This window comes from Choloepus didactylus, chromosome 18 (assembly GCF_015220235.1).
Source record: "Choloepus didactylus isolate mChoDid1 chromosome 18, mChoDid1.pri, whole genome shotgun sequence".
Lineage (NCBI taxonomy): Eukaryota > Metazoa > Chordata > Mammalia > Pilosa > Megalonychidae > Choloepus > Choloepus didactylus.
This window is the reverse complement of record NC_051324.1, coordinates 20,310,699-20,338,584: the sequence shown is the minus strand read 5'-3', so window position 1 is coordinate 20,338,584 and position 27,886 is coordinate 20,310,699. Positions and strand designations below refer to the sequence as shown.

The following is a 27,886-nucleotide window of genomic DNA, read 5'->3' as shown; positions in this document are numbered from 1 at the left end:
GACTACAACTTTCTAGTTGTCCTCCCAGGAAAAAGACCGCTACTTCCTTCATTCCTCTATCTCTATTTGCCCCTCCTGTTTTCACTTTTTACACTATACAACTTAGACTCTTTGATCCATCATTTCAACTTTCCTCATGCTTTCAACACACATATCTTGTAACCCTCAACCCAATTCTAGATCTTCTAAATGTGTGCCTTTGCTATATTTGCAGCCAGGCTGTCCATACCTGCTAAACAAGAATCAACACATCTTTATAGATTGATGCCACTATAAATTCATAGTCTCCAGACTCAGAAATGCCCTTCCTGCATTCCTGTTCATTTTTCTGTCTCTTGTTCTTCATAGCAATTATTTCAAACCTTTTAATGCCTTCTTCCCTACTCCTTCTCACCAAGAAACCTCATTTCCCATTTTCCAGAAATATGAAAACATATTTACAACTTTTTCTCCTTTCTTTCTGATACAGTGGATAATAAAGGGATCTTTTTTTGTAAGACTTATATATCTGGATTCTGTTTCTTGTTCTTCCTCCCTTAGGTCCTTGTTTCACTGATTTAAAACAAAAAAAGCCCACACCATTTTATTATGGAAAATGTCAAACACGTAAGCAAAATTAGAGAATAGTGTAATGAACCCTTATGTACCCATTACTCAATTTCAACAGTTACTGACAAAGGCCAGTATTGTTTTATATATGTTCCTCCATCTGCTCTCCCCTGCCAAATTTTTTGAAACAAATCCCAGACATCATATCACTTCACCTATAAATTTTTTTAAACAGTTTTTAATAAGAGAATAAAATGAAATCAGGAGACTGTGGCATATTCAGGTATTTGAAGTTTATTTTTCTCATTAAATTTTGGCATATGATTGTAGGGAATATATTAAAATTATAATTTTTTTGAGTCTCTAGTCAGTTTTCATTTTCAAACATGTACAGATTCATGGCTACTACTGTCAAAATTACCTCTACTTATAAATTTAAAATATATACCATATATATTTTTAATGTAATTTTATTGAGATACATTCACACACCATATAATCCATCTAAAGAATACAATGGCTCACAGTATATCGTGTCATCCTATGGTTGTGCATTCATCACCACAATCAATTTTAGAACATTTTCATTACTCCAAAAAAAATGAGAAATAAAAAAGAGCACTCAAAACATCCCATACCCCTTACCACCCCCCATTATTCATTTATTTATTTTTGTCGTTATTTTATTACTCATCTGCTCATACATTGAGTAAAGGGAGTGTCATTCTCAAGGCTTTTTTTTTTTTATTATTCATTTTATTGTGATATATTCACATACCACGCAGTCATACAAAACAAATCGTACATTCGATTGTTCACAGTACCATTACATAGTTGTACATTCATCACCAAAATCAATCCCTGACACCTTCATTACCACACACACAAGAATAACAAGAATAATAATTAAAGTGAAAAAGAGCAATTAAAGTAAAAAAGAACACTGGGTGCCTTTGTCTGTTTGTTTGTTTGTTTCCTTCCCCCTTTTTTCTACTCATCCATCCATAAACTAGACAAAGGGGAGTGTGGTCCTTATGGCTTTCCCAATCCCATTGTCACCCCTCATAAGCTACATTTTTATACAATCATCTTCAAGATTCATGGGTTCTGGGTTGTAGTTTGATAGTTTCAGGTGTCTACCACCAGCTACCCCAATTCATTAGAACCTAAAAAGGGTTGTCTGTATTCTGCGTAAGAGTGCCCACCAGAGTGACCGCTCGGCTCCTTTTGGAATCTCTCTGCCACTGAAGCTCATTTCATTTCCTTTCATTTCCCCCTTTTGGTCAAGAAGATGTTCTCCATCCCACAACGCCGGGTCTAGATTCCTCCCTGGGAGTCATATTCCACGTTGCCAGGGAGATTCACTCCCCTGGGTGTCTGATCCCACGTAGTGGGGAGGGCAGTGATTTCACCTTTCAAGTTGGCTTAGCTAGAGAGAGAGGGCCACAGCTGAGCAACAAAGAGGCATTCAGGCGAAGGCTCTTAGTCACAATTATAGGGAGGCCTAGCCTCTCCTTTGCAGCAGTAGTCTTGCCAAGGGCAAGTCCTGTGGTAGAGGGCTCAACCAATCAACCACCAGTCCCCTATGTCTGTGAGCACATTAGCAACCATCGAGGTGGGGTAGGCCAATAACCCTGCATTCTCTACCAGCTCCTCAAGGGGGCTCTGCATATTTTTTCCCTTTTTTTTTTTATTGTTTTTTTTAAATCAACTGTATAAAAAATAAAAAATATTAACAAATTTAAAAAAACATACAGTAAAAGAACATTTCAAAGAGACCATAACAAGGGAGTAAGAAAAAGACAACTAACCTAAGATAACTACTTTACTTCCAACATGTTCCTACTCTACCCCAAGAAAGTAACCTAATATAGCAACATTTCTGTGAACTTGTTCCTACTATACCCATCAGAAATTAATAGGCCATAGTCATTCCTGGGCATTCCCAGAATGTTAAATTTACCCAGGATAGCTTATCTATTCTTATTGGATTATCGTTCCCCCTTCCTTAATTGCTCTCTATGGCTAGTTCCCGTACATTCTACATTATAAACCATTTGTTTTACATTTTTCAAAGTTCACGTTAGTGGTAGCATGTAATATTTCTCTTTTTGTGCCTGGCTTATTTCACTCAGCATTATGTCTTCAAGGTTCATCCATGTTTCATGACATCGTTCCTTCTTACTGCCGTGTAGTACTCCATTGTGTGTATATACCACATTTTATTTATCCACTCATCGTTAAAGGACATTTGGGTTGTTTCCATCTCTTGGCAATTGTGAATAATGCTGCTCTGAACATTGGCGTGCACATATCTGTTCATGTCACTGCTTTCCGATCTTCCGGGTATATACCGAGAAGTGCAATCGCTGGATTGAAGGGTAACTCTATATCTAGTTTTCCAAGGAACTGCCAGACTGACTTCCAGAGTGGCTGAACCATTATACAGTCCCACCAACAATGAGTAAGAGTTCCAATTTCTCCACATCCCCTCTAGCATTTGTAGTTTCCTGTTTGTTTAATGGCAGCTGTTCTAATTGGTGTGAGATGGTATCTCATTGTGGTCTTAATTTGCATCTCTCTAATAGCTAGTGAAGCTGAACATTTTTTCATGTGCTTCTTGGCCATTTGTGTTTCCTCTTCAGAGAACTGTCTCTTCATATCTTTTGCCCATTTTATAATTGGGCTATGTGTACTATCGTCACTGAGTTGTAGGATTTCTTTATATATGCAAGATATCAGTCTTTTGTCAGATACATGGTTTCCGAAAATTTTTTCCCATTGAGTTGGGTGCCTCTTTACCCTTTCGACAAATTCCTTTGAGGTACAGAAACTTCTAAGCTTGAGGAGTTCCCATTTATCTATTTTTTCTTTTATTGCTTGTGCTTTGGGTGTAAAGTCTAGGAAATGGCCACCTAATACAAGGTCTTGAAGATGTTTCCCTACATTATCTTCTAGGAGTTTTATGGTACTTTCTTTTATATTGAGGTCTTTGATCCATTTTGAGTTAATTTTTGTGTAGGGTGTGAGGTAGGGGTCCTCTTTCATTCTTTTGGATATGGATATCCAACTCTCCCAGCGCCATTTGTTGAAAAGACCATTATGACCCAGTTCAGTGACTTTGGGGGCCTTATCAAAGATCAGTCGGCCATAGATCTGGGGTTCTATCTCCGAATTCTCAATTCAGTCCCATTGATCAATATGTCTATCTTTGTGCCAGTACCATGCTGTTTTGACAACTGTGGCTTTATAATAAGCTTCAAAGTCAGGGAGTGTAAGTCCTCCCACTTTGTTTTTCTTTTTTAGAGTGTCTTTAGCAATTCGAGGCATCTTCCCTTTCCAAATAAATTTGATTACTAGCTTTTCCAAGTCTGCAAAGTAGGTTGTTGGAATTTTGATTGGGATTGCATTGAATCTGTAGATGAGTTTGGGTAGAATTGACATCTTAATATGACATTTAGCCTTCCTATCCATGAGCATGGAATATTTTTCCATGTTTTAAGGTCCACTTCTGTTTCTTTTAGTAGAGTTATGTAGTTTTCTTTGTATAGGTCTTTTACTTCTTTGGTTAAGTTTATTCCTAGGTACTTGATTTTTTTAGTTGCTACTGAAAACAGTATCTTTTTCTTGAGTGTCTCTTCAGTTTGTTCATTTCTAGCATATAGAAACACTACTGACTTATGTGCATTAATCTTGTATCCCTCTACTTTGCTAAATTTGTTTATTAGCTCTAGTAGCTGTATCGTCGATTTCTCAGGGTTTTCCAGATATAAGATCATATCATCTGCAAAGAATGACAGTTTTACTTCTTCCTTTCCAATTTGGATGCCTTTTATTTCTTTGTCTTGCCAAATTGCCCTGGCTAGCACTTCCAGCACAATGTTGAATAACAGTGGTAACAGCGGGCATCCTTGTCTTGTTCCTGATCTTAGAGGGAAGGCTTTCAGTCTCACCATTGAGTATTATGCTGGCTGTGGGTTTTTCATATATGCTCTTTATCGTATTGAGGAAGTTTCCTTCAATTCCTGCCTTTTGAAGTGTTTTTATCAAAAAGGGATGTTGGATTTTGTTGAGTGCTTTTTCAGCATGTATTGAGATGATCATTTGATATTTCCCTTTTGATTTGTTAATGTGTTGTAATACATTGATTGATTTTCTTATGTTGAACCATCCTTGCATGCCTGGAATGAACCCCACTTGGTCATGGTGTATGATTTTTTTAATATGTCTTTGGATTCGATTTGCAAGTATTTTGTTGAGGATTTTTGCATCTATATTCATTAGGGAGATTGGCCGGTAGTTTTCCTTTTTTGTAGCATCTTTGCCTGGTTTTGGTATTAGTTTGATGTTTGCTTCATAAAATGAGTTATGTAGTGTTTCATTTTCTTCAATGTTTTGAAAGAGTTTAAGTAAGATTGGTGTCAGTTCTTCTTGGAAAGTTTGGTAGAATTCCCCTGTGAAGCCATCTGGCCCTGGGCATTTATTTGTGAGAAGCTCTTTGATGACTGATTGGATCTCTTAGCTTGTGATTGGTTGGTTGAGGTCTTCTGTTTCTTCTCTCATCAGTCTAGGTTGTTCATGTTTCCAGGAAATTGTCCATTTCCTCTACATTATCCAGTTTGTTGGCATACAGTTGTTCATAGTATCCTCTTATAATTTTTTAAAATTTCTTTGGGATCCGCAGTAATGTCACCTTTCTCATTCATTATTTGTTTATATGGGTCTTCTCTCTTTTTGATTTTGTCAGTCTAGCTAGGGGCTTGTCAATCTTGTTGATCTCAAAGAACCAACTTCTGGTGTTATTTATCCTCTGTTGTTTTTTTGTTCTCTGTGTCGTTTATTTCTGCTTTAATCCTTGTTATTTCTTTTCTTCTACTTGGTTTAGGATTGGTTTGCTGTTCATTTTCTAGCTTCTTCAGTTGATCCATTAGTTCTTTGATTTTGGCTCTTTCTTCCTTTTTAATATATGTGGTTAGTACTATAAATTTCCCCCTCAGTACTGCTTTTGCTGCATCCCATGGGTTTTGATATGTTGTGTTCTCATTTTCATTCATCTCTCTATATTTAGTAATTTCTCTTGCTATTTCTTCTTTAACCCACTGATTGTTTAGGAGCGTGTTGTTTAACCTCCAGGTATTTGTGAATTTTCTAAGTCTCTAATGGTTATTTACTTCTAATTGTATTCTAATAATTCCATTATTCAGAGAATGTGCTTTGAATAATTTCAGTCTTTTTCAATTTATTGAGGCTTGTTTTATGTCCCAGCATATGATCTGTTCTGGAGAAAGTTCCATGAGCACTAGAGAAGAATGTGTATCCTGGTGATTTGGGATGTAATGTTCTATATATGTCTGTTAAATCCAATTCATTTATTAGATTGTTTAGGTTTTCAATTTCCTTATTGGTCTTCTGTCTGGTTGATCTATGTATGGGAGAGAGTGATGTGTTGAAGTCTCCCACAATTATTGTGGAAACATCAGTTGCTTCCTTTAGTTTTGCCAGTGTTTGTCTCATGTATTTTGTGGCACCTTGATTGAGTGCATAAACATTTATGATTGTTATTTCTTCTTGTTAAATTGCCCCTTTTATTAGTATGTAGTGGCCTTTGTCTCTTATGACATCCTTGCATTTAAAGTCTATTTTATCTGTGATTAATATTGCTACACCTGCTTTTTTTGGCTGTAGCTTGCATGAAATATTTTTTCCATCCTTTCACTTTCAATTTCTTTGTATCCCTGTGTCTAAGATGAGGTTTTTACAATCAAACGATCACCCCATAAAAGCTATGTGGTTATACAGTCATCATCAAGAATCAAGGCTACTGGATTACAGTTCAACAGTTTCAGGTATTTCCTTCTATCTGTTCTAATATACTCGAAACTAAAAAGGAATATCTATTTAATGTATTAGAATAACCTCCAAAATGATGTCTCAACTCTATTTGAAATCTCTTAGCTACCGAAACTTTATTTTGTTCCATTTATTTTCCCCCTTTTGGTCAAGAAGACTTTCTCAATCCCACAATGCTAGGGCCAGGCTCATCCCTGGAGTATTGTATCAATGTTTGTTTCTTAGTTTTGAGCACCTACAAATTTTTCACTGTGTTTCTAGAAGACTTTAAAAAATAACCACAAAAAAAAGAAAAAGAAAAGAAAATTAAAAAATAACCATAATTCTATTATCACTCCTTAAAAATTCAGTTATTCCTTAATATCATATCCTTTGAGTTTTCAAATTTCCCCAAATGTTTGTTCATTGGATTGTTTATTTTACATTTTATTTGAATCCAGATCTAAATAAAGTCTATAAATTGAAATTGGTTGATATGTCACCTGTCTCTCTTTAATCTATAGTTTTCCCTTTCCATCTCTTCTCTTTTGGAAATTTATTTGTGGAAGAAACTGGATCATTTGTTCTATAGGGTGTTTCACAGTCTGAATTTTGCTGATAAATATCCTCAGGGTGTCTTTAACATATTTTTCTTCTTTCTATACTGCATATTGATAGCTGCAGCCAGACGCTTGATTAAATTCAGACTTTTTTTTTTTTTCTTTAAGAATACTTCATAGGTAGTGTACTGTTATCCTATCGGGATACATCATGTCTGGTTATCTATTTGTGATGCAGTTGGTTAATTAGGGGCTGAAAATGGTGATATTAAAATTCTGCATTCCTTTTTTCATTTCTCTTGTGTTTTTTTTTCCTCCACCATCAGCATTTAAGCATGTTTCCTCACTAGGTTGAAAAAAATTAAAACTAGAAAACCTGCTCTGTAAAGTTTCCATCTACATCCTCATTTCTCCTTTCTTTCATAGCCACAATTTTTTTTTACTTTTTTTTAATTCAGTTTTATTGAGAAATATTCATATACCATACAGTCTTCCATGGTATACAATGAACTGTTCACAGTACCATCTTATAGTTGTGCGTTCGCCACCCCAATCTATTTTTGAACATTTTCCTTATACAGAAAGAATTAGAATCAGAATAAAAAATGGAAAAAAACAAACAAACAAAAACCCACCTGGATCACCACCACTCCCATCCCACCATATTTTTCATTTAGGTTTTGTCCCCATTTTTCTTCTTATCTATCCATACACTGGGTAAAGGCAGTACGATCCACAGGGTTTTCACAATCACACTTACTGACACCCATTGTAAGCTACATTGTTATATAATCGTCTTTAAGAATCAAGGCTAGTGGGTTGGAGTTTGGTAGCTTCAGGTGTTTACTTCTAGCTATTCCAATATATTAAAACCTAAAAAGTATTATCTGTACAGTGCATAAGAATGTCCACCAGAGTGACCTCTCGACTCCATTTGAAATCTCTCAGCCACTGAAGCTGTATTTCATTTCATTTCACACCCCCCTTTTGGTCAAGATGTTCTCAGTCCCACGGATGCCAGGTCCAGATTCATCCCTGGGAGTCATATCCTGTGTTGCCAGGGAGATTTACACCCCTGGGAGTCAGGTCCCACGTAGGGGGGAGGGCAGGGAGGTCACCCGCCAAGGTGACAGCCACAATTTTTATACATTTGTTTATGGTACCATCTCTACTTCATCTCCTTGCACTTATCCACCTGTTTAAATCTGGTTTCTGTTGTGAAACAGTAATGGTTTCAGTAAAATGTCCCTATCATTTTGCTGAAACCATTCTTATCAAGGTCATCAGTGAGCTCCATGCTAAATACAGTAGACCCTTTCATATTTCATTTTACTTGATAGTTTGACAAGCTTGGATTCTGTTGGTTGCTTCTCCTTGCTGAAATACTTCCTTGGTTTCTGTCACATACTCTGTCCTGTTTTTGCGTTTGCCTCTTACTGCTTCCTTTCAGACTCAATAGTCAGCAATCTTCTGCCCCCTGTCCTTTAAGAGTTGGTGTTGCTCTGCCTGGCTCTAGCCTAAACCCTCCATTTATCTTGCTCTGTATATTCTCCATAGGTCATCTCATCCATTGCCATGCTTCAGTTACCATCTCTAAGCTGCTCACTACAGTGGGTGGATTCTCTTCATTGATGACTTGTTTTTACAACTCCTACAGAAAATCTCAGAGGGACCTTGAAATTAACCTCTCAAAAATGGAATTAACCATACTTTCCTCATCCCCTCACACATTGGAGTTACCTTTTTAACTTAGTTCTAAGCCAGAAATCTCTGGAAGTTATCCCTGACTCCTTGACTGACTTTTCTCTTTTGCTCTTTGCTGCCTATATCTAGTCACCAGTCCTGTAAGATTTACTCAGGAAATAAATCCATCTAGTTCTCTTTATTTATTGCTGTTGTACTAGAGTAGAGCCCCGTTGTCTCTCACCTTCATTATTTTAAGCCTCCTATTTGATCTCTTTCTTTCCAGTCTTTCTGGTCCATTCTTCATATGTAAGTGAGAGTGATTTTTCTAAAAAACTTACGTAATGGCTCCCATTACCCCTAGCATAAATTGTAAAGAACTGAGCTTGTTTCATGGCCCAGCACCCTACTTACCTCCTCAACTTCATCCTAAGTCATCACTACCTCTTATACTATTGTCATACTGTTCACATTGTTTTAATTGTCTGTTTCTTGACTGACTCTTTCAGTAGACTGTAAGTTTTTGAGTTTTTCTCCTTTCAGCCTGGCACATATAAGTGTTCTGTTTATGTTTGGTCAGTGGATAAATGAATAAATTAATTTGTTCCGTACACCAGCATATGTTCAATGATTTGTATCCAATGATTTGTATATGTCATGGTTTTATCCTTATTAGATAATCCTAGTATTCCAATGTCGTGGATATTCTTGTACATTGATTTGCTTTTCTGAATAGAGACAGTCTCTCCATAATTTAATTGGGCCTTGTAAGGTACATAATATAGTAGAGGTTTTTCTTGATTAAAGAAGGGAGTTTTTTGCTATTTCCTCCTTTCACTTTGATTTATATGATTAATTCTTCATCAGCAGATTACCAGTGTCCCAGATAATAGAAAACTGTGGACAGTTCAGATATGCCTTACCCTACCATGACCTCTCTCAGAGAATATGAGTCCCTAGATGCTTTGGCTTGGCAACAAGGCTGAGAAAAGTGAGGCTTAAATGACTGGGGGTTATATACCAAAGAGGGATGATTTTTTGGGTTGTCCATTGTATTTGGTTCTAATCTATTAATTACTAACATTATTCATATTTCTTTGGATTTGTAGAGTGGTAATGATGGCTTTCAGCCAGCATTTTGAATGAGCTGGGCTCCAGGTTGTTGGTCATATGAATCATTAAGGAACTTAAAATTAAATCCCTGCTTATAGTTAACTAGAATTACTCAATGGAGAAAGGATGTCCATTGAAATCAGTAGCTGCCATTGGATGCTCTGAGCTCTTACTTTTTTTCTTAGGGTTCAAACTTGAAACCAAGGTTTGCCTGCTCTTTTCCTTGTTATCCGGCTTTATTCAGCAGTAATCCCCAGTGCCTGGAACAGTGCCTGGCATGGCTTGAAAAACGCACTAAAGAAACAGTCCTTGTTTCTTCTGTCCATGTGTCTCTTGATAGGTGGTGCCATGGGGGCCCTTCATTATACATTAATTTCATTTGGAGGATGATTTCCTATTTCTGTGAAGTATACCAGTAGTGTGCATTTAAGTAAGACTATCTCAGATATACTTCCTAAATGTACAGGAAATTCTTTTTAGCTATTTTTGTACAAAGCGATAAAACAAACTAAACATTTATTTTTTGTAAAATAGGAGATTTGAAGAATGATTCTCTAAGAAATAATTCCTGATTTTCCCTCATTTTTTGCTGTTTCCTCTCATTGACTTTGTCACAATACCTTTTACATATTGCATTGAAATTGATTTTAAAGTGTTTCACATATAAAGAAATGGCTTTGAAATGCTGTTAAGTGATATCCAAAACTAGGTTAGAGAAGCGGATTACACTGTGAGCACATAGAATCTAGTGTGTTCTCTTCAGTTTCTTTTTTAAAACACATGCTTCTAAAGGGCACAAAATAAATTGAATAATAATAAATTGGTTTCTTGATTAAATACCTTGGTTGAGGGGACATGAGAAAAAGTAGCCATTCTGAGGTTATTGGGGGTTCATGTTCAACCTTAAAGATTACTTCATTTGTAGCTGGCTCTGTTTGGCTTGTCTACTGTTTATGTTATCCTTATCTATTTTACTTTATTCAGGTAAAATTAGGAAACTTGATTTTTGTCTTTATGGAAGAATTATAGTTTTTTATGTATATGTTAAACGTTAAATGTAAAATAGTGCTGATTTGACTCAGTAAACTTAATTAAAAATAAGTTACAATATGTAAGATACTATGTAATTTGGCATTAATTGATTTCACAGTATATTGAAAATGTCATCTAACATTTGTATTAGCACCACACTAAACCTCATCCTTAAAAGTGTTTTCTTACAAAGGATAATTTAAATTTTAAGTGACTCTTTTTTTCTCTCTTTCTCCTTAGGTGGAATGAACCTTACTTGTTGAATATCTTCTGGTTACTGGTTGGATTCACTGATCAAAGAATCATTTTTTCCTGCTGTGGAAGCTACTTAGTGGCATATTTAATTACAAATACAGGGATCATAAAGCATTTTGATTTCCCAAAGGAGGGAGATACCACTATATCACATAAGCTTGACATACAGCCAAAATGGTGCTGTCCCAGAGACAACGAGATGAACTGTAAGTTTCTCTGTTTTGTACTTTAAAATAAAAATCTCTCTTATAAGGTACAAAGAAACAAATTAAAATACAGCTTTGGAAGATCCATTCTAAGATTAAAACTGTTGTTACCAGTGTTTAAATACGGGTTTGGGCAGTTTGATCTTACTTTAAAACTGGGTTTTACCCTTGCAACTTCATCATGTATAAGTTTAAAGCAAAACAAACAAAACAAATTAATTGAAATAAGTTTGTCTTTTAAATATATTATGTTCAATGGAAGATGAATATTTTTTTGTCTGACATCCATGTGTTAGAAAAATGAGAAAGGTTGTTATTGCTAATTTTAGCCTCTCCTTTGCCTCATTTTATGTTTTTATCATCCAGCAGCTGTTAAAGGATTTGAACTTTATGAGGTGGCTAATTATGATAGTTAATGCAAATAAATTAATGAGAGAGGCTTGAAATGGCTTGACTAGTGCTGTTTTATAGCATTCTGGTTTTTGTTTTTGTTTTTGTTTTTTAATTTTATTTTGAAACAAATTCAAACTTACAGGAACAGTTGCAAAAACAATACAAACCCCATACACAGAACTCCAGCATACCCCGACCCTCCTCCCCCTATACGCCGATCCACCAACTTTAACATCCTGTCACACCACTATTTCTTTCCCTCTCTCCCTCCCTCCCTCCCTGTCATCCATCATCTATTGCTCTGTCTTCTGAACATATGAGAGCAAGTCGCACACATCCTTTAACAAACAATATAATTCACATATACATTTCCCATGAACAAGAATATTCTTTTCTGCAATCCCATTAAGCACAGCTAAGAAGTTCAAGAAATTCAACATTGATGCAAAGCTTACATTCTATATTTCCTTTTTTTTTTCCTTATGTCCCAACTGTGTCCCTTTGAGCCTCCTCTCCTCCATCCTCAGATCCCATCCAGGATCATCCTTGGCATTTAATTGTCATTATCTATTTAGATGTGTTTTTTTTCTTTCTCTATTGTGGAAACATATATACAGCATATGCTTTAAGATTTTCTATTGTTTTTGGCCCCTTGGCATTTGCTTTACTTGATAGGGTTCTTTCAAGATACAAAAAATACCAGTCTCTAATTTGTCAGATCTACAGTTTGGTGGCGTATACTTTCTCTAACTAACCAGCAGATGGTATCCGTGAGTCACCTACTCCCCTCAAGTCAGTTCTCCCCAACCTTGGCTTTGTGGTGTGTGGGGATGTGATTCTTGTGGGGTTCAGTTGGTGCACTAAGTTTGGGTGTGTTGTTGGTGCTGTCCACCCTGAATGTGGGGCGTGTGTCTGGGTGGTTAGAGAGGCAGGGCAGCTTTAATAATCAAACCTCCCAGGTGTTCCCGGAGATTTAAGGCTGTTGCAAAAGTTTAAGCCTTCATTTCAGTCTTGCCACAGATTGTCTCTGCCGCTGACTCACAAGTCCTTGGTATTGGCGTAGGGTCCCTGGGATTTCCGAGCGGGTCCCCTTTCTCAGCTGTGCTCTTCCAGGATCTCTGCTGAGGGAAGGCTGTGCCACGTCACAAGTGCGCGCTGACCCTCCAGGGAAGCCCTGGGCCACCAGGCCTTGCAGGGGTGTTCCCAGCCCGCTGTACAGATGGTTGAATGGGGCGTGTTAATTTTCACCTTTTCGTACAGCTCCGCCTTCCCAGCTCCAGGACAGTTAGCTGTGGCTGCACTAAAGACCACTGTCGACGGCTGATATTGTGGCTTGTGCACGGTGCTGCGGGAAACACTCCCTGTCACACTGGGACCCTTGGTGCGGCTCTGGGCTATAGCTCCAGCCCCAGGCAAGAGCGTCCACAGCTCGCCGGGGAGATGGCTGCAAGGGGCGCGATTTCTTTCCCCTTTTGGCTCCCCTCTGCACCCCCTGGCTCCGAGACAGTCAGCAGCGGGTATGCGATGGGCTGTTCTCCATGCCAGACAACTGAGGCTTTGGCACAGCCTGCCCCTGCTGTGCTTCACTGCACGGTTCTCACCGCTGTATCTGCAGCCGCTCTCGGGTTTTAATGTTTTTTTAAAAGAACTAGTCCGTCTCCAAACACCAACCCACAGTTTCCCCACACCACAGCAGGGCCGCCGAACTTTCAGCCAGCTCACTCACTAGTTTCAGAATGCAGACTCCCAGTTTCACCAAATGCATGGTTCCTGTGGATTTAACAGACCTTGTCTGGCTGGTGCATTGCTGGAACTGGTGTTCTGGGTCACTTTCTGCCTTTTATCTAGTATTTTTCTTAGAGGTGTTTTCTTGCCCTGTCTCACCTAGCCGTCATCTTAGGTTCTCCAGCATTCTGTTTTTGTAGGTGAAGAATATGGGAGGAATGTTTAGCTTCGTGTTCTAGATGTTTGTTGTTTGTTTCCTGTGGCTTCTTAAACTTTTTATTTGGAAATAATTTCACAGTTATGGGAAAGTTGCAAGATTAGTATAAAGAATGCTCATATGTTTTTATCCAAATCCACCTCTTGTTAGCATTTTACACCATTTGCTCTGTCATTTCCGCAATATGTTTATTTTCCTAAACCTTTGAGAATAAGTTGCATGCATCATGAATTTTTTAGTAAGCAGTTCCTGAGATTAAGAATAGTCTTCTATATAACCACAGTAGAGTTAACAATTTCAGTAAATTTAACATTGACACAATACTTTTATTTAATCTATCTTCCATATTCCAACTTTGTCAATTATCTAATAATGTCCTTTACAGCATTTGTTTTCCCTCCAGTATACTATCCAGTTTAGAATCAGATATTACACGTAGTTTTCTTTAGTTTCATTTAATCTAGAACATTTCTTCAGCCTTTTCCTTGTTTTTTGTGGCATTGATATTTTTCAAGAATATGGGTTTTATTTTGCTCTTTTTTTTTTTAATGTTAATCATTTTGGGGTGTTTTCTCATTATTAGATTCAAGTTATACATTCTGGCTAGACTACAGCATAAGCAATTTTGTGTTTTTCTCAGGGTATCACATCTAGAGGCACCTTGTGTCCATCTGCCCCTCTTTGGTGGTGTTAATTTTGATCACTCAGTCAAGATGTCTGACTTTTCCACTTTATAGTTATAATTATTTCCCTTACAACAAATCCGTTGGGAGACATTTTTAAGAACTTGCAAACATTCTTTCCTTAATCAGTATCTCCCCCTTAGATTTAACTTGAGTTGATAAGTCTTGCCTCAACCATTCTTTACTACAATGCTTGCAAAGTGAGGATGTTCCACATCCACCACTCCTTGTACCTTTACCGGTCAGCACTCAGCATAAACTTTAAGCAAGGGACCTTCCTTCTCTCCCTTTTATTTTCATTATGGACTCATGGGTTCTCATTTTTTTCAGTAGCCAGTACTATTCATTACCATTCTTGTTATTTTGTTGCGTGAATTATCCCAGATTTGGCCAATAAGATCCCCTTCAGTTGACTCCTGTGTGTGCCTCTATCGTTTTTTTTGGGGGGGGGAGGGGGGCGGAGTGCTTCTTTACTTGCCATTTATATATAAACACATACAGATATCCTGGTATACACATATCTAGGGTTTCCCAGTCTTTGTACTTTTGGCCTTTGCAGCTGAATAATTCATCATGGGTGCTGTCATGTGCATTGTTGGATGTTTAACATGCCTGGCTTCTACCCACTAGATGCCAGTAGCACCCACCCCCACTCAAGTTGTAGAAATCAGAATGTCTCCAAGCATTGCCAGTGTGCCCCAAGGGGTGATAGTGAGGCAAAATCATCCCCATTGACAACCACTGATACATACATACACAAGTACACGTATTTATTTTACAAATCATTAGGTTACACCAATACCTCTAATTCCAGTCTATCCCTACAAGGTTCTTTTCTTATTTCTCCCGTTACCATGTTTTTCTCCCCTTTCTTCCCCCTGACTCCCAAAAAACCTCCTGGAAAGAACTCAATTTGTATGTAGCCCTTATATAATCAAATACTGTGGTCATGAATTACTTTGAACAGTTTTTTTACCACTTCTTCTTGTGGCTATATTATTGTAAAACTTTGAGTTTGTCTCTTCTAGTTTTTCATTTTTCAGTGTTTTGTTTAGTTATTTCCTCCCTCCTGTCCTTGTTAATTTAATTTTTTGAGTGTGAAACATTAATTGTACAAAAATTGTAAGCTCAGAGGTGTTACTCTCTTTTGTATCCCTTCTGCCTTGTTGCGCCCACCTTCTACCCCTTGTAGGTAACTGATTTCATTGTTTTATAAATATAACGATATATGTTTGTTTTTCTTGTTTCCTTCTTAAACAAAAGGTAGCATACTGTATATGCTCTTTTGTATTTGACTTTTTTTTCTCTTAACAGTATCTCTTGGAACTTACTCCATATCAGCTTATAGAAATTTTTTTTTTTAATAGTTTGCATAGTACTTGTACGTATACCGTCCTTTCTTCAAACGGTATCCCTTGTTTGGACATTTAGGTAGTTTCCAATATTTTGTAATTATAAATTATGCTGTCATGAATAATCTTGTACATATGAAGTTCTATTTTGTTGAAAGTATATCTGTTTTTTACTTATTATTGTTTCTTAGTCAATTCAGATCTTTTTCTTCCAGATTCCTTGTGTGAACTTGCTGGGAGTCACACTTATTATTCTCATAACTGAGATTAGTTTTAAACTTTATGGCCAAAAATAGAGCTTTTAATTTGGTAAAACTAAAGTGAGAAGGGGTAACCCAATTTTAAGTGGCTAATTTGTAAAAAATTTTAGAAAAAAATGGACTCAAAAGTGCTGATCAAGCAAAGAAAATTTGTCTTACAAATCTAAATTAAACTTGGGAAATAAATTTAGTGTCTACCAAATTTTAGTAAGGAAATAAAATTAAGGGTTTTTTTAAAAAAGAAAAAGATATCCTATATTTGAAAATAATATGAATATATATTTACTGTGAAGGAGAGAAACAAATGACCACTTGGAAGTGGTATAAATAGTTCTGGCACTTAACTGGCATTTGTAACACATTAGCATTTCTATTAGGGTAGATAGCAATAATTAGCTTGTAAAATTCTTTGAGGTAATTTTTGGGTAGAAATGAGAATACATTTTTGAAATACTTGAAACACATAATGAGTAGTACTGCTGAAAGTGATTCAGTTTGGTAGATGTGTATTGCCTGCCTTCTATATTCTCTGTGTATTACTCTGGGGCATAAAAACATGAATAATAAGACAAGAGTATTGATATGGATATACCAAATACCTTTTATTTTACAGATAAATTGAGAATGGGAGAAATTTAAATAACCCAGTTTTATGACTGGTAGTAGAAGTAAAACCAGTTTTCTAATTTTAAGTTCACTGTACATTAAACAGAATTGTATTAATAAAAAGCAAATGAAAAAATGTAAGCATTACCCTTCTCAAACTCTTCAAACCCACTTTCCTGAGATGACCACCATTGCCTCTGTGTATTGTGTATCTTTTCAGATATTTTTTATGTGTTTATGAAAATTATATTAACATCTCTTTTTTTTCCCGTAAGATTTATTCAAATTATATTTTAACAACCTGTTTTTAATATTTTTTGTCACCCTTCTGCCTTCTCTGTAAATTTGGAAAGGGTATTGTCTCTTGTTAGTTTGCTCTTTAAAAACACAAACTTGACCTCTATTTCTTTATTTATCTGATTTTATCAATTGACCTCCCCCCATGAAAGCTGAAGAAATTGTTTTTTTATGTTGTCATGATTGATAATATTTGCACTCTGTTTGATTTGATGATCACTTCTAATTCTTTTGTGCCACAGCTTCCCCATTACTGCATTCTTATTCTGGTACTAGAACCACCCCACCCCCCACCCCCCCCAAAAAAAGAACTATGTTGGTTTGCTGGATTTTGTCATTAGGACCTTTTTTTTGAGATGGGCTCGGGCTCTTAAATGCTTCTTGATGAATCTTTGCATGCCAGAGAATAATTTTCTCTTGCTTTCATAAATGAATGACAAATACAAGTTAGTGAAAATTCTTAGGGCACATTTTTCCTGCTCAGAATTAAAAATATTCAAAAATTACCGTGCGTAAGTTGCAAAGAAAATCTCAAATTCCAAAAAGCATAAATCATGTAGTCTTCATTCACTAACCATAATTCAGCAAAAATTAAAATTAATAGCAAAAGGAGAAATCTATCCAAGTGGAAAATTTAAAATATAAAGAACTTTAGAATTAAAGAGATCAAAATGAAACTTAGAAACTGAAGGAATCAATAATAAGCGTATTCATAACAAAAGCTTGTGACATAGTTAACATAGCAAATGGAAATTTGTGTTCTTTAGTGACTATAATTAGTTTCTAAGTATTCAATTCAAGAAACGAGAAAACGAGAATAAGGAGGGTTATGGGAGGATGCTGGAATAGAAAGCTCCAGGAATTTTTCCCTCCACCAACAAAACAACGTTGAACTGACAGGAACTGTCTTGAGCCAACTATTTTGGAATTCAGGAGTGTAGTGTAACACTTGCAGTGTCCAGGGAAGAACTGGATGAAGATGCTGGTGAATTTTGGTAAATTCTGTAGCAGCAACTGTGAGCCCTCATATCCCAGCTATATGGCAGGCACCTACAGGGACTGTAAACACACTCCTGGTGCAGATTGTTCTAGTACCAGGGTGGACAGTAAAGACCTTGTCCTCCAAAAACTAGGGATGCGTGCTCTGATTATTGATCTCTGGTTTTGATTCCTAGGGGGCTAGCATAGAGGATAAGCCATTGTTTCAAGCCCCTCAGGCAGAAGTGGTTTAGAAATCTTGAAGAGACAGTGCCTTTTCCAAAAACCCTTTTCTTTCCTTTCCTATTTGGGAGCAAAAATAGTTTGGAAAAATCACATATGGATGGCTCCAGCCCTGAACAAGTGAAAAACTGGTAATACCAGTAGAGTGGGAGAATTAGGTTTTCATAGTTACAACAACATAATAATTAGAATGTCCTGTCCTTAACCAAAAAAAAAAAACTACAGAACACACAAAGAAACAGGAAAGTATGGCCCACTGACGGAAAAAAAGAATTTGACAGATATCATCCTTGAGGAAGCTCATACATTGGAACTATTAGTCAAAGACATTAAACCAACTATCTTAAATGTATTCAATGAGCTCAAGGACACCATGGACAAAGAATAAAGCAAAGAAGGAAAATGTCTGAATTAAGTAAAGAGAAATTGTAAAAAGGAACCAAATAAATTTTGCAGCTGAAAAGTAGAATCATTGAAATGAACTCACCAGAGGGGAATTCAACAGCAGATTGGAACAGACAGAAGAAAGGGCCAGCGAACATGAAGACAAGAAAATTGAAATTATCTAGTGTGAATAGCAAAACGAAAAAAGAATGAAGGAAACTGAACAGAGCCTGGGGGATCTTTGGGATACCATCAGACATACCCAGATAATCATCATTGGGACAAGAGAGACAGAGAGCGGCAGAAAAGGTATTTGAAGAAATAATGCCTGAAAACTTTCCAAATGTGATGAATATACACATCTAAGAAGCTCAGCAAACTCCAAGCAGGATAAACTCAAAGATATCCACATCACAACACATTATAGTAAAATTGGCAGTCCAAAAACAAAGAGAGAATTTTTTTTTAATTTTTATTTTGAAATAAATTCAAACTTACACTAACAGTTGCAAAAATAATACAAACCCCATACATAGAACTCCAACATACTCCAACCCCCCTCCACCTATACCCCGATCTACCAGCTTTAATATTTTGGCACTTTACCATTTCTTTCTTTTCCTCCCTCCCTCCCTCCCTGTGTATCATCTGTCATCTATTGCTCTGTCTTCTGAACATATGAGAGCAAGTTGCACACATTCTTGAACAAATAATATAATTCACATATATATTTCCTATGACCAAGAATATTCATTTATGTAATCACATTAAGTGTAATTAAGAAGTTCAAGAAATTTAACATTGATATAAAGCTTACATTCTATATTTAATTTTTTTCTTACGTCCCAATTGTGTCCTTTTGAGTCTTTTCTCTATTCTTAGACCTCATCCAGGATCATCTGTGGTATTTAATTGTCATTTTCTATTTAGACTCTCTTTTTTTCCAATTATGGAAACATACATACAGCATAAATCTTCCCATTCCAACCCTTCCCAAGCATTCCATTTAGTGGGATTTATCATATTCACAATCTTGCAATGCCATCACCTTCCCACCATCCATTACTAGAAATTTCCCTTCACCCCAAACAGAAACCCTACACTCATTTCTTATCAACTCCTCATTGCCCCTTCCCCCACTTCTCGGAACCCATACACTACTTTTCATCTCTGTGATCATATTCTCTGATACTTTCTTTGTGTTTACCGTGGGGCTTAAATTTAACCTAAGTGTATAACAATCTTGTTTTCTTTGATACCAACTTAACTTCAATAGGACTCGTAAACTATGTTCCTGTACGCCTCCATTCCCCCACCTTTATGTAGTTCTTGTCAAAAATTACATATTTTACATTGAGTCCAAAACCACTGATTTATCATTACACTTTATGTATTGAAGTAAATAGTGAAGTTACAAATAAAAAATACAGTAGTATTGATATTTATATTTACCATGTGATCTTTACTGGAAATCTTTATTTATTAATGTGGTTTCAGTCAATTGTTTAGTGTCTGTTCCTTTCAGCCTGCTCAGTTCTCTTTAGCATTTCTTATAGGACTGATCTAGTGGTGATGAAGTCCCTCATCTTTTGATTATCTGGGAATGTTTTTGTCTACCTCTCATTTTTAAGCTCCAGGTGTTTGTGAATTTTCTAAGTCTCTGATGGTTATTGACTTCTGTTTGTATTCCATTGTGGTCAGAAAATGTGCTTTGAATAATTTCAATCTTCTTAAATTTATTGAGGCTTGTTTTATGTCCCAGCCTATGGTCTATTCTGGAAAAAGATCCGTGATCACCAGAGAAGAATGTGTGTCCTGGTGATTTGGGATGTAATGTTCTATATATGTCTGTTAAATTTCTCTCTCTCTCTCTCCTTTCTTTGTTTCTCTGTCGGTAGGGCTCCCTTTAGTATCTGAAGTAGGGCAGGTCTTTTATTAGCAAAATCTCTCAGCATTTGTTTGTCTGTGAAAACTTTAAGCTCTCCCTCAAATTTGAAGGAGAGTTTTGCTGGATAAAGTATTCTTGGTTGGAAATTTTTCTCTCTCAGAATTTTAAATATGTCATGCCACTGCCTTCTTGCCTCCATGGTGGCTGCTGAGTAGTCACTACTTAATCTTATGTTGTTTCCTTTGTATGTGGTGAATTGCTTTTGTCTTGCTGCTTTCAGAACTTGCTCCTTCTCTTCAGTATTTAACAGTCTGATCGGAATACGTCTTGGAGTGGGTTTATTTGGATTTATTCTATTTGGAGTTTGCTGGGCATTTATGCTTTGTGTATTTGTATTATGTAGAAGATTTGGGAAGTTTTCCCCAACAATTTCTTTGAATACTCTTTCTAGACCTTTACCCTTCTCTTCCCCTTCTGGGACACCAATGAGTCTTAAATTTGGACATTTTATTTTATCTATCATATCCCTGAGATCCATTTCGATTTTTTTCCGTTTTTTTCCCTGTTCTTTTCTTTCATTTTCTATTCTGTGGTTCTCGAGGTTGCTGAGTTGCTGTTCAGCTTCCTGTAGTCTTGTATTGTGAGTATCCAGAATCTTTTTAATTTGGCCAGCAGTTTCTTTTATTTCCATAAGCTCATCTATTTTTTTATTTATTCTTGCAATGTCTTCTTTATGCTCTTCTAGGGTCTTCTTCATGTCCTTTATATCCTGTGCCATACTCTCATTGTTTGTCTTTAGTTCTTTGATAATTGCTCCAAGTACTGTCTCTCCTCTGATTTTTTGATTTGGGTGTTTAGGTTTGGGTTATCCATATTGTCTGGTTTTTTCATATGCTTTATAATTTTCTGTTGTGTTTGGCCTCTTGGCATTTGCTTTACTTGATAGGGTTCTTTTAGGATATGAAGGATTATTCAGACACCAATCTCTAATTTCTCAGATCTACAGCTTGGTGGCGTACACTTTCTCTAACTAACGAGCAGATGCATCTGCGAGTCACCTATTCCCCTTAAGTCAGTTCTCCCCAACTTTGTCTTTGTGGTGTGTGGGGGTCTGATTCTTGTGGAGTCCAACTGATGCACCAAGTTTGGATGTGTTGTTGGTGCTGTCTGCCCTGAATGTGGAGCGTGTGTCTGGGTGGTTAGGCAGCGCAGCTTTAATAATCAAACTTCCCAGGTGTTCTTGGAGATTTAATGCTGTTGCAAGAGTCCAAACCTTCATTTCAGTCTTGCCACAGATTGTCTCTGCCACTAACCCACAAGTCCTTGGTATTGGCATAGGGTTCCTGGGATTTCCGGGTGGGTTCCTTTTCCCAGCCGTGCCCTTCTAGGGCCTTTGTTGAGGGAAGGTTGTGCTATGTCACAAGTGCATGCTGTCCCTCAAGGAAAGCCCTGGGCCGCCGGGCCGTGTAGGTGCGTTCCCAGCCTGTTGTAAAGATAGCTGAATGGGGCATGTTAATTTTCCCCTTTTTGCCAAGCTCCACCTTCCCAGCTCCGGGACAATTTGCTGTGGTTGCGCGAAAGGCTGTCGTCCATGCCTGATATTGTGGTGTGGGCGCAGTGTTGCTGGAAACACCCCCCATCACACTGGGTTTCTTGGCGTGGCTCTGGGCTGAGGCCGCAGCGCCGGGCAGGAGTGTTCCCAGCCCACCAGGAAGATGGCTTCAAGGGGCATGGTTTTTTTCCCCTTTTGGCTAACCTCTGCCCTCCTCGCTCCGAGACAACTAGCAGTGGGTGCATGAAAGGCTACCTTCCGCGCCAGATATTGAGGCGTTCGCACAGCCCTTTCCTGCCGCACTTCACTGTGTGGTTCTCGCTGCCGTATCTGCAGCCACTTTTGGGTGTTTCTAAAAAAGAAGTTGTCCACCTCCAAACGCTAACCCATGGTTTCCCCACACCGCAGCTTGGCTGCCGGACATTCAGCAGGTTCACACACTTGCTTCAGAATGCAGACTCCTGGTTTCACCAAGTGCACGGTCCCTGTGGATTTAGCAGACCTTGTCCAGTTGGTGCATCGCTGGAACTGGTGTTCTGGGTCACTTTCTGGCCTCTATCTAGTATTTTTCTTGGGGGTGTTTTTTTTGCCCTGTCTCTCCTAGCCGCCATCTTAGGTTCTCCCAAAGAGAGAATTTTGAAAGCAGCAAGAGAGTCATGATTTGTCATGTAACAAGGAATCCTTAATACAATTATAGACAGTTTCTTACCAAAAATGATGAAGGCTGTTTTTTTTTTTAAAGATGGTTTTGTTCACCCACCATAGTTTCTGTCCTAAGTAAACAATCGATGGTTCCCTGTATAGTTACTTATTTATGTATTCACACCATCACCACTATCTATATAAGGACATCTCCATTTCTTCCACAAAGAAGGAAGAAGAGTCAAAGAAGGTAGAGAGACAAAAGAAAAAGAAAAAAGAAAGAAAAAAAAACCATGACAACTAAAAAGCAACGAAAGGAAAGATAGAATTAAACTAAAGTAGAATAAAAGAATCAGACAACATCACCAATGCCAAGAGTCCCATACCCCTCCCTCATGCCCCCTCTTACAGGCATTTAGCTTTGGTATATTGCCTTTGTTACATTAAAGGAAGCATAATACAATGTTTCTGTTAACTATAGTCTCTAGTTTGCATTGATTGTATTTTTGCCCCAATACCACCGTATTTAACACCTTGTAAGGTTGACATTCATTTGTTCTCCCTCATGTAGAAACATATTTGTACATTTTATCACAGTTATTGAACACTATAGGTTTCACTGAGTTATACATTACCAGTCTTTATCTTTTGTCTTTCCTTTGGTGTCCCACATGTTCCTAACCTTCCTCTTTTAACCATACTTGCAGTTGTCTTTGTTCAGTGTACCTACATTGCTGCACTGCTGTCACCCAAAATTGTGTTCCAAACCTTTCCTGTCTTTTCCTATCTGTCAGTATTGCTCTCTTTAGTATTTCCTGTAGAGCAGGTATCTTGTTAACAAATACTCTGTCTGTCAGAGAATATTTTAAACTCTCCCTCATATTTGAAGGACAGTTTTGCCAGATATAGGATTCTTCGCTGGTGGTTTTTCTCTTTCAGTATCTTGAATGTATCACACCACTTCCTTCTTGACTTCATGGTTTCTACTGAGAAATTCATACATATTCTTATCAAGCATCCTTTGTATGTGATGGATCACTTTTCTCTTGCTGCTTCAGGATTCTCTGTCAGTCTTTGACGTTTGGTAATCTGATTAAGTGTCTTGGCATAGGTCTATTCATATCTGTTCTGTTTGGGATACACTGTGCTTCTTGGATCTGTAATTTTATGCTTTCATAAGAGGTGGGAAATTTTCATTGATTATTTCATTGATTAATTATTGCTTCGACCTCTTTTTTCTTCTCTTCTCCTTCTGGGACACCCATGACACTTACATTCATGTGTTTCATGTTGTCATTCAATTCCCTGAGCTGTCGCTCATATTTTTCCGTACCTTTCCCTATCTGTTCTCTTATGTGTAGGATTTCAGGTGTCTTGTTCACCAGTTCCTGAGTGTTTTCTTCTGCCTCTTGAGATCTGCTGTTGTATGTCTCCATTGTGTCTTTCATCACTGGTCTTTTGCTTTTCATTTGCATAGATTCTGCTAGTTGTTTTTTTTTTTGGAACTTTCAATTTCTACCTTATGTTCACCTAGTGTTTTCTTTATAGCCTTTGTATCTTTTTTTATATCTTCCCTGAACTTGTTGATTTGGTTTTGATTTGATTTAGCACATCTCTTTGAAAACCTTTAATAGATTGTTTCATTGAAGTGAAACATTATCTCAACTGTATCTTGATTGAGGTGTAAGTTTGTTCCTTTGGGACATATCTTCATTTTTCCTAGTGTAGATTGTAGTTTTTTGTTTTCTAGGCATCTGATTTCCTTGGTTACCCCAGTCAGATTTTCCCAGACCAGCATGGGTCCAGGTCTCAGAATGGGGTTATATTCAGGGTGTATCTTAGAGGAATGACAGATTTTCCTGTGAGGTTTCCAGTCTCTGTGCTTTTCCTAACCTGCCCAGCAGGTGTCACCTGTCAGCTTGTTGCTCCGAACTGGTGTAAGGAGGTGTGGCCTCCTTAGTTTCTGTTTTGGCTGGTTTCCCCCAGGCTCTGTTTCTGAAGAAAGCTGGGTCCCACCTCCTTGCTCTTAGGGAAGATATACCCCCTAGGGATTTATCATCTGCATTTGAATAGTCTCTCTGTCTCTATTATCTCTACCCATTTGGGTCAGACCACTGCGAACTGAAAATGGCTGCAGCTCTCTTTTCTGAACCCCTGAGGTTGAGAGAGAGAAAAAGGGATATAAAGCCCCCCTTTGGAGCCAGCACACGATACCCCAGTTTCACTCATTGTTCAGAGATAACACGCGGTCTTCTGGGCTCCCCCTCCCAGTACAGATGAGTCTTCTATTTCTTTAAGGTCACTCGTCACTAAAAGCCTCTGTCTGCTTGTTGGGGGTTTGTAGCTTGTATTCAGCAGTCTACATTTGTTAATTAAAACCCCGGTTGAAGCTCAGCTGAGCTATATTCGCTTGCTCAGGGAGTGCTGCTAGTTTCTACCACTGCAAGGCTTTGTAGCAAAGCCTGCCATGGGGGGAAGTGGGGGGCATAGTTCTGCAGCTTTTACTTGCAGATTTTATGCTGCGATCTCGGGCATTCCTCCCAATCCAGGTTGGTGTACGATGTGTGGACAGTCATGGTTGTTCCCAGCATTTATTCCAGATTATTTACTAGTTGTTCCTTGTTGTTTATTAGTTGTTCCAGGGGACTGACTAAATTCCACTTCTCTCTATGCTGCCATCTTGCCCCTTCCCCCTGCCATCTTGCCCCTCCCCCTGTGTATTTTTTAAAGGCAGTAACGGAATAGTTGAGGAACAAAAAACCTATAAAGATGCAGAAAACAAATAGATAAATGGCAGAAATAATCCTTTCATATCCGTAATTACCTTTATTAAATTCTCCTATTAAAAGGCTGGGATTGGCGGTTTGGATTAAAAAACATGATCCTTCCATATGCTGTCTACAAGAGGCTTACTTTAGATACAAAGACACAAAAAGATTGAAAGTAAAAGGATACACAAAAATATGTAAGTAGTAACCAAAGAGAGTTCAGCATGACTGTGTTTTTAAATAGACAAAATAGACTCAAAAAAGGTTACGAGAGATAAAGAAGGATATTATATATTGATAAAAGTTTCAATATATAATAAAATATAAGATTATAAACATAGATGCATCTAACAACAGAGCCCCAAAATATATGAAGCAAAAATTGACAATTGAAGAAATAGATGGTTCTACAGTAATAGTTGGAGACTTCGGTACTCCACTTTCAGTAATTGACGAAACATCTGGATAGAGTATCAGTAAAGAAAAAGAGGATTTGAACAGCAGTATAAACCAGTTGTACCTAGTGGAAATATGTGGAACACGGCACCAAACAACAGTCGAATACACATTTTTCTCAAGTGTACATGGATCATTCTACAGGATAGACCACATTTGGCCACAAATCTAAGTTCCAATAAAGGCTGAAGGCATACAAAATATCTTCTCCAACCATAATGGAATGAAGCCAGAAATCAATAACAGAAAGAAAACTGGAAAATTTGCAATTATGTGGAAATTAAACTCCATATTTTTAAACAACCAGTGGTCAAAGAAGAAATCACAAGGAAAATTAGAAAATACTTAGAGAAAATGAAAATGAAAACAACACATTGAACTTACAGGATAAAATGAAGGCAGTGTTCGTAGTGAAATTTATAGCTGAAAATGTCAGCATTAAAAAAGAAGAAATATCATAAATCAATAACCTAACTTCATACCTAAAGAAACTAGAAAAAAGGCCATATATACCCAAAGTTAGCAAAAGAAAGAAAATAGTAAAGATAAGAACAGAGGTAAATGAAAGAGAACAGAAAATGTATGGATAGATGAAAACAAAAATTGATTCTTTCAAAGGGTCATCAAAATTGACAAATGTTTAGCCAGACTAGAGGATAAAAGAGAGGACAGAACTAAAATCAGGATCAAAAGTGGAGACGTTACTATTGACCTTACAGAATTAAAAGAGAATACTATGAACAATTGTATACCAACAAATTAGATTACCTAGATGAAATGGACAAATTCATAGAAACATATGAATTATCTAAACTGACTCAAGAACAGATAGAAAATATCAACAGAACTAGAACAATTAAAGAGAGTGACTCAGTATTCATAAACCTTTCAATAAAGAAAAGTGCAGGACTGGGTGGCTTCACTTCTAAATTTTACTAACCACTTAAAGAATTAACACAAATACTTCTCAAACAATTCCAGATAATTCAAGAGAAGGGAACACATCCTGATTCATTCTATGAGGATAGCATTACTCTGATACCAAAGTGAGAAAAAGACATCACATCAAAATAAACAGACCAATTTCCCTTGTGTGTATAGATGCAAAAGCCCTTAATAAAATAATAGCAGATTGAGTCCGACAGCACATTAAAAGGATTATACATCATGACCTAGAGGGATAGATTTCAGGAATGCAAGGGTGGTTCAACATATGTAAACCAGTTAATGTAACATACCATATTAACAGAATGAAGGGAATAAAAGCACACGATCATCTCAATTGGTACAGACAAGGTGTTTGACAGAATTCAACAACATTTCATGATAAAAACCCTCAGATATGTAGGAATAGCAGGGAACTTTCTCAACATGATAAAGGGCATTATGAAAGAAAAGTCCTGATCATAGCCTTTACTGACAAAGATGTGGAGAAATAGGTTCTTTTAGACACTGGTGGTGGGAATTTAAATTGTTAAAATTTAAGATTAGTTTGGCATTATCTTTTCATGTTAAAACCTGCATACACGTATACAGACACAAAACTACATGTTTCTTTGTGTATCTATGTCTGTATAGATGCACAGATAGAAGCCTGAAAGGATACACACAAACCGTTAACAGTGGTTGCCTCTGAAGATAAGAATGAGATGCGATGAAAGTAGGATACACACAAACTGTTAACAGTGGTTGCCTCTGAAGATAAGAATGAGATGCGATGAAAGTAGAACAAAGGAGATTTGTGGCTGTGTTGTGTCAATGTTTTTTAAGGAAAAGTTTTTATTTTTTGTATAAGTAAAAGTAAAAATTTTAATGATTGTGTGTGTGTGTGTGTGAGAAACATTCCACTGTTGTATCTTTTCCCTCACAGCTTGTGTTCTCTGGATGCCTCGTTCAGCTAGGTCAGCAGTTCTTAATGGATGTTCTTTTCAACAAGAAAGCTATATATAATTAATATTCTCTGGTATTATAGGTTGCAGAGGAGAAGTTTTAAGTCATCCTGATGTTTCTTTGGGCTTTTCTGCCTAGGTGTTAATAGTTTTCTTTCTCTTGTCTTCATGTTCATTAAGCTACGTTTTGGTGTAACATTCAAAATCAGGTTATTCTTGTTTTTTTTTGTTTGCAGGATTACAGGATTCTGTTGCAGATTTGGTTTTTTATTTTAGGGTCAGTCTCTTTTATCATATTGGATATCTATTGTATCATGTCTTTTTGG

The 27,886-nt window shown here is 37.1% G+C and overlaps 1 protein-coding gene across 1 annotated transcript in view; it reads left to right on the top strand.

Annotated features, from left to right (window-relative positions):
* Positions 1-27,886, top strand: part of PAFAH1B1 (platelet activating factor acetylhydrolase 1b regulatory subunit 1) — a 115,905-nt gene that overhangs the window by 44,823 nt on the left and 43,196 nt on the right. The window contains exon 2 of the mRNA XM_037808219.1: positions 11,007-11,227. Within this exon, the coding sequence (XP_037664147.1) occupies positions 11,196-11,227 (32 nt within the window). The 5' untranslated portion in view covers positions 11,007-11,195. The remainder of the gene's footprint in view (positions 1-11,006; positions 11,228-27,886) is intronic.